At 45.6% G+C, this 16,829-nt stretch overlaps 1 protein-coding gene across 3 annotated transcripts in view; it reads left to right on the top strand.

The window, feature by feature from the left end:
• The window catches only part of tead4 (TEA domain transcription factor 4), a 31,174-nt gene that overhangs the window by 2,383 nt on the left and 11,962 nt on the right, over positions 1-16,829 (top strand). For all 3 annotated transcript variants that reach the window (XM_076038037.1, XM_076038036.1, XM_076038035.1), the window contains exons 2-3: positions 4,622-4,917; positions 16,457-16,521. In XM_076038037.1, coding sequence (XP_075894152.1) covers positions 4,911-4,917; positions 16,457-16,521 — 72 coding nt within the window. In that variant the 5' untranslated portion in view covers positions 4,622-4,910. The remainder of the gene's footprint in view (positions 1-4,621; positions 4,918-16,456; positions 16,522-16,829) is intronic.

Here is a 16,829-nt window from a genome sequence, read left to right as displayed (position 1 = left end):
TGCTCATGTGGGTGAATGAGTGGAACAAGTTAAATGGGATCTTAGAAAAAAATAGAAGACGGAAGTACAAAAAAAGTGTGCAAGCCAGCAGGGAAATTCATGTTTCGTTTCAAACTTGTTTTGCGAGGGTGTGTGTGTGCGTTTGCGTGCATGTGTGGAGCTGCTCTGAGACAGGTCCTCTCCACAGCGGAGGAGTTTTTTTTTCCACTGTGCTCATCCCACATTGTGATCATTCCTCCTCCACTCGCATGAGAGAAACAAATAATGCCAGATATGAGCCTAGCAGAACAAAGACTCTCTGCAGGCTCCCATCGTGCTCTACCATCAGCGCTGTGCACCCACTGCTCTGTGCACTGTGTGTGTGTGTGTGTGTGTGTGACAGAGAGAGAGAGCGAGAGAGTAGTGACAGGGTTGTTCATTGATTCCACCCAGTCTGATGGATTTCTTCTGCTGGATTATCTTGGGCAGATCTTCATCAACCTGGTGAATCTTGTGTCTTTGATTGCATGCTACTAGTTTAGATTAGATTAGATTAGATTAGCTTGATCTGACATGACACCTGTATGCACCATGTGTGCACCATGCTTTTATTTTGTTTTCTCCCAAAATACATGGAAGGCCCAACAGATCATCCAGCAGGCTAATAAACAGGAGGCTGGGTTTGCTGTTTTCCACAAATTTCTGTCGGCTTTTTTTTGTCGGCAGACCCAGACTTCTGGACAGCTAGCGTGAGGTCCAAACTTAGTTTTCCTTATTTTTGGGCTGCAGCTCCTCCTGAGAGGAACAATTTATATAATATCTTCAGGGTGTCAACCCCCCCCCCCACCCCCCCCCCCCCCCAACACACACCCACACACCATACCACATGAATTGGAGCAGCAGCTACCAAGCAAGGATCAAGTGGCAGGCTTGTGAATAAAAGCAGTCAATTCAAGGACTACAGACGCAGTTGGCTGGAGCTTCAAGCTGTGGGTATGCAGTAGGTATTGTTTTGAAAAGCCTTTAATGCTCCAGCACGTCTACAGTAGGTCAGAAGGTGGATCTGCTCTGGCTTTCCTGCTTCTGTCCCGACACCGCTGCAGGGAAGAAGATCAAAAGGGGCAATTGGGAAGAAAGTATTGGGGTGTGTGTGTGTGTGTGTGTGTGTGTGTGTGTGTGTGTGTGTTGGAGAGGGGGGGGGGAGTGCAGAACGCTGAATCTGACTAAAATAGATGTCAGCAATGTTTTGTTGGTAATTGGTAAGCACACATTATAAAGAGCTTCCCAAGGTGCTGCATTCTGCTCAATGTCCTCTGCTGCTGTGCTGTTGCGCTTCTTTGTTGTTGTTGTCGTTTTGTTTTATCCTGTGGGCCTTTTTCCCATCACCACGTGCCAGCCGAGGATGCTTCGCCGACTTTTGTTTTTATGAAAGTTAGTGAAACACACAGTGTGGCCATGTTGTGTGTGGAACTCCGAGACAGGATACTACCGCCGGTTGGGCCCACTGGGACGGAGAACATGCGCCCCCAGGACAGAGCTCACAAAACAAGGCTCTCTCCAGCAGCTCTCTCTCACACTCACACACACACACGGCCTCTCTCCACTGAGGAGCCTGATCCTATAGTGCTCACTGTTTCCTGCTCTTACATTCCCAGTGTGATTAGCAGAGATTGTGACCAGTTGAACACACAGACTCACGTGCTCATACAATGCTCATGAAATACAATCTCAGACACAGAGGAGGCAGAGTGTGGCTGTTGTGTACTTATTTTGTTATTTTTCACTTTTGTCACCAGATGCTTTCTTCTTCCTTATCTTGCAGTGAAGACTACAAAGATGACTGAAATATATATACATACATACATGTATATGTATATATATATATATATATATATATATATATATATATATATATATATATATACATACATATACATGTATGTATGTATATACTGACGTTATGCAGGTGCTCTAGTAACCTGACCGCGCAATATATCGTCCGAGCCAGAAGTTGAATTTTTGATGTAATGCTTAATTTCTGTTGTTGGCAAATAAAAATGAACGCTGGCTTTCTCCCGAACTCACGCCAAGAAAGAGACAGTCGCACACGTCTCTCCAAACATCCCCACAGCCCTGCGCACACTACACACACCTTTCCTGTCATCCTCTTAAAGGGGAAGTTTAACGCGTTCGCCCCACACTAACAGCAACACGAACATTAACAAACAGTGGAACACATAGAAAACTGAACGCACGTCTGGAATGTTATAATGTCAATACGATTGCGGTTGATTGTGTGGCAAGAACGAACCCGAACCTTCCAATAAATAATAATTAATAATAAGATTGATGATAATTCATTTGTCTGATTTCACGAAGAGAAACTCAGGCGTTCCTTTGCACTCCGGGCATTACCACCGTGCTCATGATTGCAAAGCAGTAAATGTACATATTTTTATTGTGTTATATATTTAACAATAACTGCCACCTGAGTGTGATTTGTAGCTGTTTAGTGGCTGATCTGATCCAGTAAGTGCAGGTTTCAAGTGAACTTGTAGCTTATCAATGTTTTGTGTTCTTAATAAATAAATAAATAAATAAATAAATAAATAAATAAATAAAAATATTGATTTTATATTTGTTAAGATGATATGATATTATATATATATACACACATATATACATATATATGTGTGTATATATATATATATATATATATATATATATACACACATATATACATATATATGTTTTCGAATGAGGCATATTTGCATAGAAGGGGGTGTCATTTTCCGTGTAATGACTAATTTGAATACATAGAAATGAGTCTGGCGCAGCCCTGCCGCTACCTGCTTCTCTTTGCATTTTCCGCTGCTTTTCACGTTTGCGTCCCCGCTGTGGATAGGATGCACTGTTTCTGGCGCTATTTACACAGATTTTCTGGTACAAAAGCCGGGCAATGGCTCTGTGGATCTGGCCCTTAGTTTTATCATTAAGGGCCAGATGTTGTTAGTTTGATGGTATTCCAGCAAGGACTTGTAAGGATTTCTAAACATTGAACTAGTGTCAAATTATCCGTTAGTACATTTTAATACAAAGTACTTCTGCTCCGTTTTACAGTTGTTGTTTTTTTCATTGTTTGCCGATCCTGTGTGCTGGTGTTGTTTGTCTGGGTGCGAGCTTGTCTCACTATACAAGTTTCTCCGTCTTTTATACCTGCACAAAGCCAGTGCGTGTCTCTGAAGGAGAGTGTGACGGCCGGACCGGCCGGATGTCTTTGCAGGAAGTTTTGTGAAACATCAGTGGTCTCAGAGGAAGGGTGAGAGGGTTGAGAGGTGGGAGGGGCCGAGCCGGCGCTCCTCACTCACTCGCCCCTTTCCCACTCCTCCCCTTCTCACACGTCACAAAAAAATAAATAAAACAATTGCACATAGGCTCTTTTTTTTTTTATGATTTCTATCTGACATAATCTGCATTTGTCTTCCCCTTTGCATCGCTCTCAGTGTGCACAGACATTTTACTGCATTTATTCTACAAAAAGGACATTTTGCAGCCCTTTTCTGTCAGTTGGAGCAGTGTAAGTGAGAGCGGAACAGCTCGGCCTGTGGACAATAAAGGACATGAATCCATCAGTGGCACCAGTCAACCCCAGTATTGTAAGACCCAGGTGGCCGTGGTCTCCCTGCCAGAAGTGATGCACAGATGCAATCAGGTTTTTTTTTTTTTTTTTTAACATTGTCAGAGTTGTAGAATTCAGTCGTCAGCTGCGGTGCCGAAGATATTGCGCAGCCCAAATAGCTCCTGGCCTTAATATGCTGCGGTGATCCTCCGTGGCATGTGTGTCTGGAGACGGTGATCCTACTTTAATGTGACCCCTCATCCACCTCCCCCCCTCCACCCGCCAGCTGTTATCTCCACGCTAGGTGCCATTCTATTTGTTTTTCTTAACCTGACGAAGGATCCGAGGCGCTCTTCACGAGTTAGCAGCCGCAAGGCCTTTATGCTGTTCGCGCCGTATGTTGTGCACGGCCGATTTTGAGGATTGTCACCTGGTCGAAGAGGAATTCATTTTAAAAACATCCGCGGCCTGGAAAAGCTTTTCAGGTTTTCAGGCGCTCGGCTCGCAAACTGGGAAGCTCAAAGATTTGATTTGATTTATTGTTTTATTTTTGCTCTATAATATCATGCGTAAAAAAGGCCCAGCTCAAATTGACCCACAGCACACCGGACAAATCCAATTGAAAATGGCAGAATTACAACAGAGGTTGAAATAACAAACTTTTTCATCTTCTGAGAAACAAAGAACTCACATGCTCAGTCTGAAATCTGCAACACATTGTTCTCATACATTAACATTTTTTGTGGATTATGAAACTACTGGGCATTTGTTACAGTGGCTGCACCGTCAACTTAACACAAAAAGGTTACAAGTTCCGGGCACTGAGGCTTTTCTGTGTGGGAACCATCATGATGCTCAGTATGTCCAAACCTAAAATAACCAGACTTATGCAGGTTTGGCAGAAAACTACAAACAAATCTCGACTTTCCTTTAATCACAGTCTTCTTCACAAAAGTATTGAAATCAATGATCAATGATAATGTTTCCTGTGGCCCCGCTGACTTCTTTTGTTCTCTCCTCCAGGTCCTGCTGCTTGGTGGCGCCCTCCTCTCTGCGGCCCTCTCACTGCTGAGCAGACCTGCCACCCGCTGCTTTGTGGCCCCTGTCCTGTGGCCTCACCACGTCTGCAGAGTGGGTGCCGGCTCCCTCCCCCAGGGGTGGGAGTGAGGAGCTGGGGGATGCGCTGGACAAACCCCTGGAGAATGACGCAGAGGGCGTGTGGAGCCCCGACATCGAGCAGAGCTTCCAGGAGGCTCTCGCCATCTACCCGCCGTGCGGCCGCAGGAAGATCATCCTGTCTGATGAGGGCAAGATGTACGGTACGGGCACTTCTGTCAGCATGTCAATTATCATTTTCTCTCTCTGAAGAAACTGAGTCTGTGGTCACAGGGAGGATGCTGTGACCTCAAACGTGAAAAAAACAACAACTTTAAAATTGTGTAAAGAATTGATTTTAAACAGACATTTATAGTTTTGTAGAGCACAATCACACATTTGTTTTGCATAGTTTATCACACACGAACACACACACACACACACACACACACGTTCACAACTGCCCACATCACTCCTGTTTCTTGCACAGCTGTCAGCTCCACTTGGCTTCCTTTGCTGCACTATGATGCCATGATGTGTCAGAAACAGGTGCATGCGCTCTGATTACTCGTTCTTCTGCGTGTGTGCAGCCGCACGTCTGCAGTGAGTTTTTTTTTCAAAAAGAAAAGTTGCTTCTTTCAGACGCATAACTGAAGACACAACATGAAAATAACATGAAAAAAATTAATCTTATCTTGACAGAAGTGTGGTTTAAGTTTAGTCAAGTGAACGGGACCTTTTTAGTGAACCTTTGCAACACTAATATTACAAAAAAAGGTTTAACTCTGAGCAGCAGTTCTGATTGAACCTCCTTGTGTTCAATCTTTTTCAATGTAAATGCATCCTGACCACATTTCACTTTGCGCCTTTTGACCCCAGGCGGTACATTTTCTCACTCGGCCGTTAAAAGAAATTCAAACACAATATTAAAAATAGAAATTGAATATAATGAAAAGTTGGCCGAGCGTCGTTCCGCTGAAAGACGGCTGGTGACAGATGGCCCTGACAGTATTCCGTCCTCTCGTGCAATGCGCTCGACAGTGGACGTGGACGACCAGACAGCTCCTGTCGTTGCCTCGACTTGTCACCGCGCCAGACAACTCCTTTAACTGTTAGCTCGGCGTAACCTTGCTTAGCCACTGCAGCCTCGCTTAGCTCGACATATCGAGGTCACGGCTGTCCCCCCGATCGACTCTTAAACCCTTATAAAGCCTGCAATAATAGTTTGGGAGGGAGTGGGGGCGGCTGGGGGGCGGGCTGGGGGGGGGGGGGGGCGGGATTGGGGGGTGAGCTGAGCAGGTGGCCGCAGCTTCGTGTCACGGGGGACATGCACCCCCACAACCCTCCCACTCCCCTCTCCCCACTCCCCTCCGCCGGGACAGTTTTTGAGCCGATGATGGTGAGTTTTTTGGCAAGGCAGCAATGGAGGTGCCCCCTCCTGGCCGTGGCGGGTCAGGGCCAGGTGATGCGCGCCAGGCAGCGCGGCGGCCCGCCAGGAATGGCATGTGCACTCGGGATCCCAGGGGTTCAAGGCAGCTCGGCTGTAACCCTAAACCAGAATAGACATTTACCCTTTGAGCAGGCGGAGAGGAGGAGGACGGCTGGACAAATAAACACCAAGGTGGGCAGCGGCGGTGTCTTGTGTGTGTGTGTGTGTGTGTGTGTGTGTGTGTGTGCTCCCATGCGTGCGTGTGTGTGTGAGGCCCAGGAGAGCACTCTGTCACACCTGTCCCCGCCGTGAGTATCTGTGTGTGTGTGTTTCACTGAGAACAAGTGAGATGTTGCCTCCCATATTATTTATATATAAATATGTATATATATACTGTATGTATATATATATATTAATATATATATATATATATATATATACATATATATATATATATATATATATATATATATATATATATATATATGTATATGTAAATATGTATGTATGTATATATATATTTATATATACAGTATATGTGTATGTATATATAAACATGGAGTTTGCATGTTCTCCCTGTGTCTGCGTGGGTTCTCTCCGGGTTCTCCGGCTTCCTCCCACAGTCCAAAAACATGCATGTGAGGTCAATTGAACATTCTAAATTGTCCGTAGGTGTGCATGTGAGTGTGAATGGTTGTCTGTCTCTACGTGGCCCTGCGATGAACTGGACTTGTCCAGGGTGTCACCCTGCCTTCACCCTAAGACAGCTGGGATAGGCTCCAGCAGACCCCCGTGACCCTGAATAGGAATAAGCGGGTATAGAAGATGAATGAATGAATGAATGAATGATATATAAACATAACATATATACATTCTTAACATTTTGTGTGTTGCATTTAACAAATTTTACTACTTGTACTGTTTTCCACCATTGATGTGTCTATTGCCCGTCAGTCCTTTATGATTTGACACAGTCATAACTCTCTTCTGTTAGTGATTGACTCCAGTTCAGTTCAGCTGCAAAAACAGGAAGCTTCAACCCAGCAGGCTTTGCAAGAGGCTGTAAACACAGGGCTAAAAATGTCATTTTCTGGAGATCTAGAGCAGCATTTTTCAACCTTGTGCCATGGCACATTTCTTTTACATTGCAAAAGTCACATTGTACAACCAAAAATATTATAGTCTCTTAATTTATTGATACTCACTCAGTTAGATGCTCACAATGTCTGATCTTCTGGGAGGAATTGAGGGATGAAATGGATTGTTATTATTTTTTTTAGACCAATTAAGTCAAATGGGACACTTTTTCACAGCACACCTGACATTATCTCATGGTGCACCAGTGTGGAAAAACACTGACCAAGAGCACTTTTCTTGATGATTGACACTAAGAACCGTCATTGGCTCGAATGTGAGAAAATGACTAATCTGATGCCCCGAATAGAAACCACGTCGCTGCGACTCTCTGCTTCTCCTCGTGTGTCTGTGGCCAAACCCCAAACCCACTGGCAGGTTCGACCTTACCCCTGAACCCCCCCCAACACCCACTCAGGTCCCCCCTAAAACCCCCGCCCCCTTCACGGCCATCGCTAAGGTCACCGCTGGTCGGCGACTCGAGTCGTTTCGTGCAAACCACAATCGATGCAAAGCCACTTTGGAGCTGCTCAGTGTTGGTAATGTTGTTAAAGTGCCGACGGGGGTGTCTTAACTCCGGTGGCAAATCAAATATCAACTGAGAATATCTTTAACGGCATACACTGAATGGCCAAACAATGACTTCACGGCGTTGTCGTCAACGTTATTTTGTCTCCTTGCGTGGTGCTAAAAAACATGCAGACAAAACACAGTGGAGAGAGAGAGAGAGAGAGAGAGAGAGAGAGAGAGAGAGAGAGAGAGAGAGAGAGAGAGAGAGAGAGAGAGAGAGAGAGAGAGACATGCTCTGAATTTTAGGTTGAATTCCCCAACCAGCAGAATGAATGCCATTCTTCATTCTCCAAACAATATGATATTGAGTCTGGGAGCGGCTAAACAGAAGGAATGCTCTGCTGCTGCTCCTGTCCTGTCCTTAATTAGAGGAAAACTCCTTGCACATTCAATGCATTTTCTTCCCATATGTGGCCGAGCGTGCGTCTGCCCTCACGCGTTACTCACATTTACTCAGCCGAGGTATTACCTCGCTTATTAGAGACCGTGTTGCAAATACTTGTGGGGAGACGGGGGAGGGTGGTGGTGGTGGTGGGGGGGGGGGGTCGTTACATGCCCCTGTGGTAATTCGACATGAACCTGCCGAAGGGGGGAAGCATTTCCTCTTGGTCCTCCTGATGTGCTCCAAGCGGAGGCCTCGTGCTGCAATAACGGGGGGAAAAAAACTGAGCTGCGGCTTCTTAGCGCGGTGGGACCCAGCCCAGTGGAACCAAGCCCGGTGGAACCAAGCACGGTGGAACCCAGCACGGTGGAAGCCAGCATGCTCCACAGATCAGGGTCACATTTCCCTCCTTATTCACTGCTGCATTTATTAATAAGATGCTTTTGCACCAGCTACATCTTGTCGTTTTTCGACTTGGTTTCATTTCTTTTTTTTCCCGCGGTGTCGGGGCGACTGTAGTTCAGGAAGTAGAGCGGGTTGTCCAAAAGGTTGGCGGTTCAAATCCTGCTCCATCCCTCCCAGTCTGTTGTTGCATCCTTGGGCAAGACATTTAACCTGCATTGCCTCTTGTGAATGTGACTGTATGGTGGGTGGTGGTTCTGTCAGTCTGGCCCAGGGTAGCTGTGACTTCACATGTAGCTCCACCACAACCAGGGTGAATGTGGTGTGAATGTAAAGTGTAATGTAAAGTGCTTTGAGTGCCCAGAAAATCTCTGTAAACATCCAATCTTTATTATCAACATTATTATTATTATTATTATTATTATTATTATTATTATTATTATTATTATTGTTATATACTATTATTATTTAGACATAAGTGGAGGCTTGAAGCTTGTTCCTCACACTGATTTAAAGGGGAGCCGGTGGCTCTTGGTGGAACGGAAGATGTATTAGCGTCCCTCAACAGTGGCAAAGAATTTTTTTCCCTCTCTCTCTCTCTCTCTCACTACTCTCTCTCCCCTATTTAATAACAAATTGCATGCATTCCCACGCGATGAATCACGTCCCCCAGCAGCGCTGGCCACTCCAGCAACATGTCGAATCAGGGGCCGCTGTGCCAGCCAGCCATGCAGGCTGGCAATAATGGTTCCATCTCCAAGTCCCATTTAGATTGTGATGTAAAAGGCCACTTCTCACCCGAGCACCATCTTCAGCAGCTGAGTGAGAGATTCACCAGCGACCTTGACATTGTTGAAACAGCCTGTGGGCTCCTGCAGGCTGATTCTTCTTCACCAGCTGCTCATTTATTTTACAGTATGTGGGGGAAAAAAAGTTCAGCAATTCTTCTTCTTTGTTAGGTGAATAGATAGATAGATAGATAGATAGATAGATAGATAGATAGATAGATAGATAGATAGATAGATAGATAGATACTTTATTAGTTTCCATAGAAGATTTCATATTTATGGCAACTTTACAAGATGGAAATGAAATAATCAATACCATTACAAATATATATTATGAATCATTTGACCTTTGACTACTGATTTTAAGCTATTAAAACGCAGACTTTTTTTTTTTAAAGAATATTTGCTGCCAATATTTGCTTGATCTAATCCCGGGTGAGAATCTCCTGCCACATTATCCTGACACGCCTCCCCTCGAGGGAGTTGTTACGGTCTCAAGACAGTTTTCTTTTTTTTCACATGCAACATCAGAAGCGTTCCATCGAAAACATGAAATTGAGCTCCTGGCCGTGTCACTCACCGTCAGCGTGTCAGCACCTCGCCGCCGCAGTTTGATGGCGTAAAAGCAACAGGACGTTGAGGAGCGAGCTGTCGTTGTCTCTTTATCCACGCACGTCACACAAGGCCGTTGGACGGGACCCTCAGAAATGGGCCTCTTGTGTTTTGAAAACACTGTTATCGCAGCGATAACGTAGCAGCGATACCTGCTGAAGTTTCCCCTCTGCTGGAAACACTGCAGTGGCTGCAGCACTCTGCAAACCCGGCTGGAGGGTGTGCGGATGGCGAAGTAGCTCCTGAATGAACGGCTTGCGTTGGGGGATTTATTTTATTAAAAATATATTTATTTATGAAAAATCAAGAATTCTGAAGTTATTTTTTATGGGTCATGGCTATTTTAAGACGTTTGTACCTTGACGTGTTTCAACAGGAGCGTCCGTCTTCCTCGGGGTGTGTTTCCCACCTGTCAAAGATCTGACAGGTGGGAAACACAGCCGCGATACCGGCTGATATTAACATAGCGTCACACAGCAGGTGACCTTCTGAGGAAGACGGAAGCTAGCGTGGAAACATTGTCAAGGTACGAACATAACATCTCCCTGTTATAAAAGAAAAATGCTAATAATAGTAATATACACCTTATGAAGACACAATGAACTCCATTCAGTCACCAGGAGCTGCTGTATCCAATTTGTTTCTGCTGGGGTTTTGTGGGTTTTTTCCTTCTTTTTTTTATGGCCCTGGCTGTGACAGAACAGTCTTTTCATGCAGGTTCTGGTGGAGGGGAAATAACACCAAGCCAAGACATTCCAGCTTAAATGCGGCCGCTGTGTCCTCCAACGCAGCAACAGCAGCAGCGGGGGAAGGGGGGGGGGGGGTCATTGTTATTCTTGTGGACGGCGTTAATAGAATTTAAGCGAAAGTCACTGACGTTGTGTTGTCTGTGATACAAAAAGCAAGCCACCAACCATCATTCTTCCATCCAGTGGGTGAATATGACAGGGATCCACGGGGCCATGCTGGAACAGAGGCTGCGTCATGGTGTGGAGCGCTGAGTGTGTTGGAATGTCAGGAATGCAGCAGATGGAGGCGGAGAGGCAGAGGGAGGGAGGGGGGGGAGGGGGGAGAGGAAGCACCTGAGCTGCTCCTCAGGCGGTGATCAGAGGGAAGATGGACGTCTGCCGAGGGACCAGCTGGGGACACATGGACCTTCCTCCTCTTCCTCCTCCCCATCCTATTTCTCCTCCTCCTCCTCCTCCTCCAACTCATCCTCCACTTCCTCCTTCTTTCTCCTCTTCTTCTCCTCTCCCTCCTCCTCGTCAGGCCTGCCAGCAGTTAGAATGTTTTCAAAGCGTGTGAAGGAAACTTTCAGTCTGCGATCCTGTTCAGACCTCAGAGTTTGTCCCTGCTGCTGGTCACTAGTAGTGCGGTTCTGATAAAACCTCCTCAGTTGCAGCGTCCTCACTACAGACTAGTGGTGAGTGCATCAGTCGGTATTGAGAGTAATACTTTAGATCTTTATTGAAGTATTGCATTCCTATATATTGATTACTATGTTGTAACTGCTGCAGAGTTGCTTATGAAGTTGGAATAAAATGTTTTTTGTTTGTTTGTTTGTTTTACCCAGTTTCATGACAGGGTTGTGGCAACAATTCCAAGCAGAACATTTTTTAGTGGAGCGCAAACGATCAGCTCTTGATGAAGACTTTTGTCTGTTTCCTGTTGGACTTTGGCAATACTGGCCCTGCATCTATTTGCCATTGGATCAGTGCCAAATAGCAGTACTGAACACCACTAGTCCAGTCCATAAACCCTAGATGTAACACCCACCTTTTGTATCTTTGAAGCCCCACAGTATTGAGCTCTTTATTGAAATGACTCCTAAAAGACTGAAAACATAGATGTAATATAGCTTTTTCATGACTTACTTACTATTAATATTATTTCTTAAAGTTCGGCAGGCCGGATTAAAAAGCTTAACGGGCCGCATATGGCCCCCGGGCCGTAGTTTGCCCATGCCTGGTCTAAAGCATAAATATCTTTGAGAAATTAGAGGTTTTTGTTGTTCCGTCACCCTGACATCTTGCACCTGCTGTAACCGAGCCAGTTGTAGTTTGCTGTCATAAGGCCCTGTGAACACACAGTGGAGAGAATAATAGTAATTACATAATCATAAACCATCATCCCTTGACTCCCCCGTGGCTCAGCAGACCTTCACAAAGAACTCCAGCTCATTGTTTTAACTGGCAGGCCGTCGCTCGTCTCCTCTGTTTACTCTTGTTTGACGCTGTTTAGTCAGCTGCACATGCAGCTTATTTTTTCTTTTTCTTTCCAAATATCCTCTCAGCGTTGAAACGACTTCGGAGACGCTGACAGATGAGCAGATGTAGTGAGAGCGTATTCTCACTTTACGTTCCAGTTTGCCGACAAAGTTTGCCTGTGCCTGTTTACGTTCTGGGAAAAGGACGCAGCTGCGCTTTTTCATTGCACATATTTTTTGATTTACGGCTCTTCCTCTTTGGAGCGTTATAAACAACATCAAACCGCAGGGCAACACACGGCCTTTTACTGGCTCGGTTTCACTGTCCTCCTCCCGTTGGATATCATGATCTCATCGCTGTGTGACCGAGTCTCCTCTCTGATCTCATGGCTGTGCTGCTGGAGGGTATTTTTACGCCCCCCCCCTGCCCCCCGCCCCACCCTCTCCACCCTCTCCACCCTCTCCAGTGCTCACACTAGGAGTGGCAGGGCATCTGATAGGGGGAAACTCAGTGTAAACCTCTGACGCCTCGTCACTTAAGCAACTTGTGCGCTTGATTTTGAATGGGCCTCTTTACTTTCGACACTTGACATTTCAGGTTTTCTCTGATGGTTGAAGGAGCCTTTTCATCACAGGCTTATTGGAACTGTCTTTGCTGATGTTACAGACAAAAGAGGAACAAAACAAAACAAAAAGGAAAAAAAAAAAACATCAAAATAACTCCAGAAATAAATTCTCAATGTCTTTAACTTGTATTTAAATGAAGATATTCAAGGACTCTGTGACTGAGGTGCTTTTCCTATTTCCTTCTTCTTCTTCTTCTTTTAAAATCAAAATCAATTATTGTTTTTTAATTTATCTGCAAAGTAATGTGCCGCTGTAGCCAGGCGACTCCCTGTTTATTTGAGGCCAAGTCCTACTATGAGGATTGAGATGAAGATCTGTCTTCGTCTTTTCAAGAGTTTGATTACGCCAAAATGTGGAACACTTTTCATTTTTTTAATCCCCGGAGGAATTGAAGAAACGTGCGGCAAACAATCGGTCGGCGGCTGCACCTCCCGCTAAACACTGAACGCCTGAGGGGTTTGAGCTCTGAAAGGAAAATGAGATTAGGAGAGACTGCAAACTGGGGCTAAGGAGGGTTTGTGAGAGTGTACACGTGCACGCGCATGTGTGTGTTTGTGTCTTTTACTGTTGATGTCTGTGTTGTGTAAAGTGAAGTAGACCGTGTATGTGAGATTGGGTTTAGTCCTCAAACGCTTCACAGAAAAGCAGTCTTGCAGCGGTGTAATGACTGTGTGCTTGTGCATAGTATGTGTGTGTGTGTGTGTGTGTGTGTGTGTGTGTGTGTGTGTGTGTGTGTGTGTGTGTGTGTGTGTGTGTGTTCAAGGGGCTTAATTAGGTTGGAACACTGACCCTTTCTCCCTCCTTTTTAAAAATGAAAACAGATTCAGTCACTTTTTTTGTTTGAGCCAATTCCATGTTGCTTTACTTGCCACTTTGCAACCAACTCAGAACTCTCAACACGCACAGTCACAGACACAAAAGCCAATGACTAAATATTGCTTGTGGAGGAATTGAAAAAAGAAGGAAACCACTCATTAAACTATAAAAATGTCATAGTCAGAATAAACTGTGACATTCTGTTGGTAAAGCCGCTCGCTTCCTTTCATTTGCTGACAGAATTTCCGCAGGTTCAGTTTCCCTGCATTCATCCTCCAAGGGTCACATGTGAAAGGGTGTTGGGTGCAACCCAGGCGTCACTATGCAAGAGGGGAAAATCTGAGCAGGTTGTGTGTCGTGACTGATCGGTGTGTTAATTCACATGCAGATGTGGTGCCAAGGGAAAAGCGAGTGTGTTTAGGAGGCGGTGCTAAGTCTTACATACCTGTGTGTGTGTGTGTGTGTGTGTGTGTGCGGGTGCATGTGTGTGCGCTTGTGCACATGAGCTTTGAGTGCACGTGGGTGATGGGCTTAAGTCTTTCGTGCTTATTCCTCTGATTTGCAAAGCTGGTGTTGTAACTTCTTATCTGTAGAACGTTTAGGACATGCAGGGGGCAAATTTTATATTTTCATTTTATTCTTCATCCAAGACTCCAGTCGAGGAGCCATGCACAGTTTATTATCCAAAAAGCAGAGCAAAAAACATTTTTTACAGGAAAAAGAAAGCATTAAAAAAAACATATTTAGCCCTCTGTTTACAGCCTCCTGCTAAAGCACTTGATCCCAGCTGCAAAAAGTTTGGACATACGGTAAACCTGTGTCGCCTTTTATTTCTGCAAGCGACTGAAGACACCAAATACAGATTCATTGACAGTAGAACTCTCTCCAATTCTTGCTAGACTTTTTAAGTCTGCTCAAGACTCCTGTTTTGTATTTCTCACTTCTCAATGCAGCACACTGCACTTGTGTTAATTAATTGATGAATTTATATTGTACTTATTGAACGAGCATTTAGAGAAAATAAAAAGAAAGAGGCAGCGCAAAGCCACATGATCTCCGGCCTCGGCCAGCAACCGGAGACCAGGTGGAAGGGAACGAGCCCAAGATTTACGGGCAGGCATAAAGGCATATTCCATAAACATACACATGCGCACACACACACACACACACACACACACACCAGCTGCCTGGCCCTCTCTCTCTCTGCAGACAGCACCCCCCCCCCCAACACCTCCCCCACCTCCCGCACACACACACACACACACACACACCCTTGGTCAGCGACCTGCGACCGTGTCTGTCATGGCTGCGGCCTCCACCTGCTCGGGCCAATGTGACCTGTCTGACAGCTGCAGACACGCAGCGCTCGCCGCCCAGATCCAGGATCAGTGGGAGTGGGGGACAAGGGGGGGCTGACGGGGTGGTTGGCCGGTGGGGGGGCAGGTGGAGGGCTGGCCAGACTTGATAGACGGAAGTGACGCAAGCGCTCAGGCATTAATGCATACAACTGCATGAGGTTCATGGCCTTCATAAGGTAGATATATTATTATTAGAGCTTTTCTTTTATAACTAGGCTATTTTATCAGATATTATTTTCGTACCTTTGCATGTTTGGATTGTAGCTTCCATCTTCCTCAGTAGGTGACCTGGGTGGTGCGACGTTGTGTTAATAACAGGTGGTTTCAATACACGCAGAAATGAGCATCAAACAGAATGTGAAAAGGAGACAGCATAAAGACAAACCACATCGATAAAAGACAAGGCACAGCAGGAGAACCTCCATAATCCAGCCTTAACAGGTCACTGCAGAAGGGAAAATCATGTCATGGATTTGGACAATGCCAGGGTCATAAAGTATAAAGGTTAAGTTAGGGCAACTGGACTGGTTCTTGTGATCTTGGAGACGTTTCGCCTCTTGTCCGAAAGGCTTCCTCCGTTTAGAACAGTTCAGAAGTGGACAAGAATTCCGGATGCGAAGTGAAACATATTCAAGATCACAAGAACAAGTCCAGTTGCCCCAGCTTAACCCTTCTACTTTAGGATGACCTGGATCATGGAGGTGATTGAGATACGGAAGTGAAGCCTGAGGATGTTGAACAGGGACGAGGGGACGTACCTCTGCTCTCCCACACCTGGAGTGCAATCCTGGGGGGAGGGGCGGACCGACAGCGGGAATCAAAATCTGACAGGTGGGAAACATCTCGGTGAGACCAGCTGACATTAACACAGCGTCATACAACCACACCACCCAGGCGACCTTCTGAGGAAGATGGAAGCTACCGTCCAAACATGAAGAGATGTGAAAATAAAATAGCCACGTGTCTGTTTTAGAAGAAAAAAAGCTAATAATAACTAATGTACATACGCGCTGGTGTAGTGGTTGGTGTACTTGCTGGTGTACTGGCAACGTGTGTTTGCAGCCCCTTCGTGCATACAGGTTCCTCCAGATGTGGACACACACCGACATGAACACCGCTGTGCAATCAGCGGATCATTTTGAAGAGTTCACACACACTGGAAACTGTCACAACCTACACGATGCACTTGTGTTTCCTGGCTCCTGTGTGTTGCCCTGCATCACAGATCATCATATGACTGACAGTTTTCTGTTGTTACACTCGCATAATAACGTAGCACAGGGATAATGATAGTAAAGTTGACCTAATCAACTAGATAAGTGTTCAAAGTCAAATTTGATAGTGCTGCTAGCATTCTTGTGGGTGATCTTTTTTTTTCGTTGACACTAAAACTTTTTTATTTTTTTATTTTTTTGTTGCTTTTTGCTTTTTGCCTACAGGAAGAAACGAGCTGATTGCGCGCTACATCAAGCTCCGCACAGGGAAGACGCGGACCAGGAAGCAGGTAGGTCTCTCTGCTCTGCTCTGCTCTGCTCTGCTCTGCTCTGCCAGACATTATTTTTGGAAAGTCCTCTCTCTGCTGAGTGATGCCTGGATACCCGGGGCGCCCTTCAATCCGTCTGCCCCTTCCACCGTCCCGGACTGGAGAGACGATGATTGATTTAGGGCTGCGGCCCAATGCACAGATGCTATAGGATCATGTGTCGGTGTTGTTTCTTCACCACCTCCTGGATCTGGTGCTCGTTAGTCAGGGGAAGAAGCCGGGGAATACGGTGATGTGGATGGGGAGCGCGGAGGTGGGATCGGCTCGGG

The sequence above is a fragment of the Nelusetta ayraudi genome, unplaced genomic scaffold (assembly GCF_046127955.1).
Source record: "Nelusetta ayraudi isolate G7.1 ecotype Tasmania unplaced genomic scaffold, CSIRO-AGI_Nayr_v1 ptg000053l, whole genome shotgun sequence".
NCBI classification, from domain to species: domain Eukaryota; kingdom Metazoa; phylum Chordata; class Actinopteri; order Tetraodontiformes; family Monacanthidae; genus Nelusetta; species Nelusetta ayraudi.
Note: the sequence above shows the minus strand (reverse complement) of the source record. Positions and strands in the feature narration are given on the sequence as shown.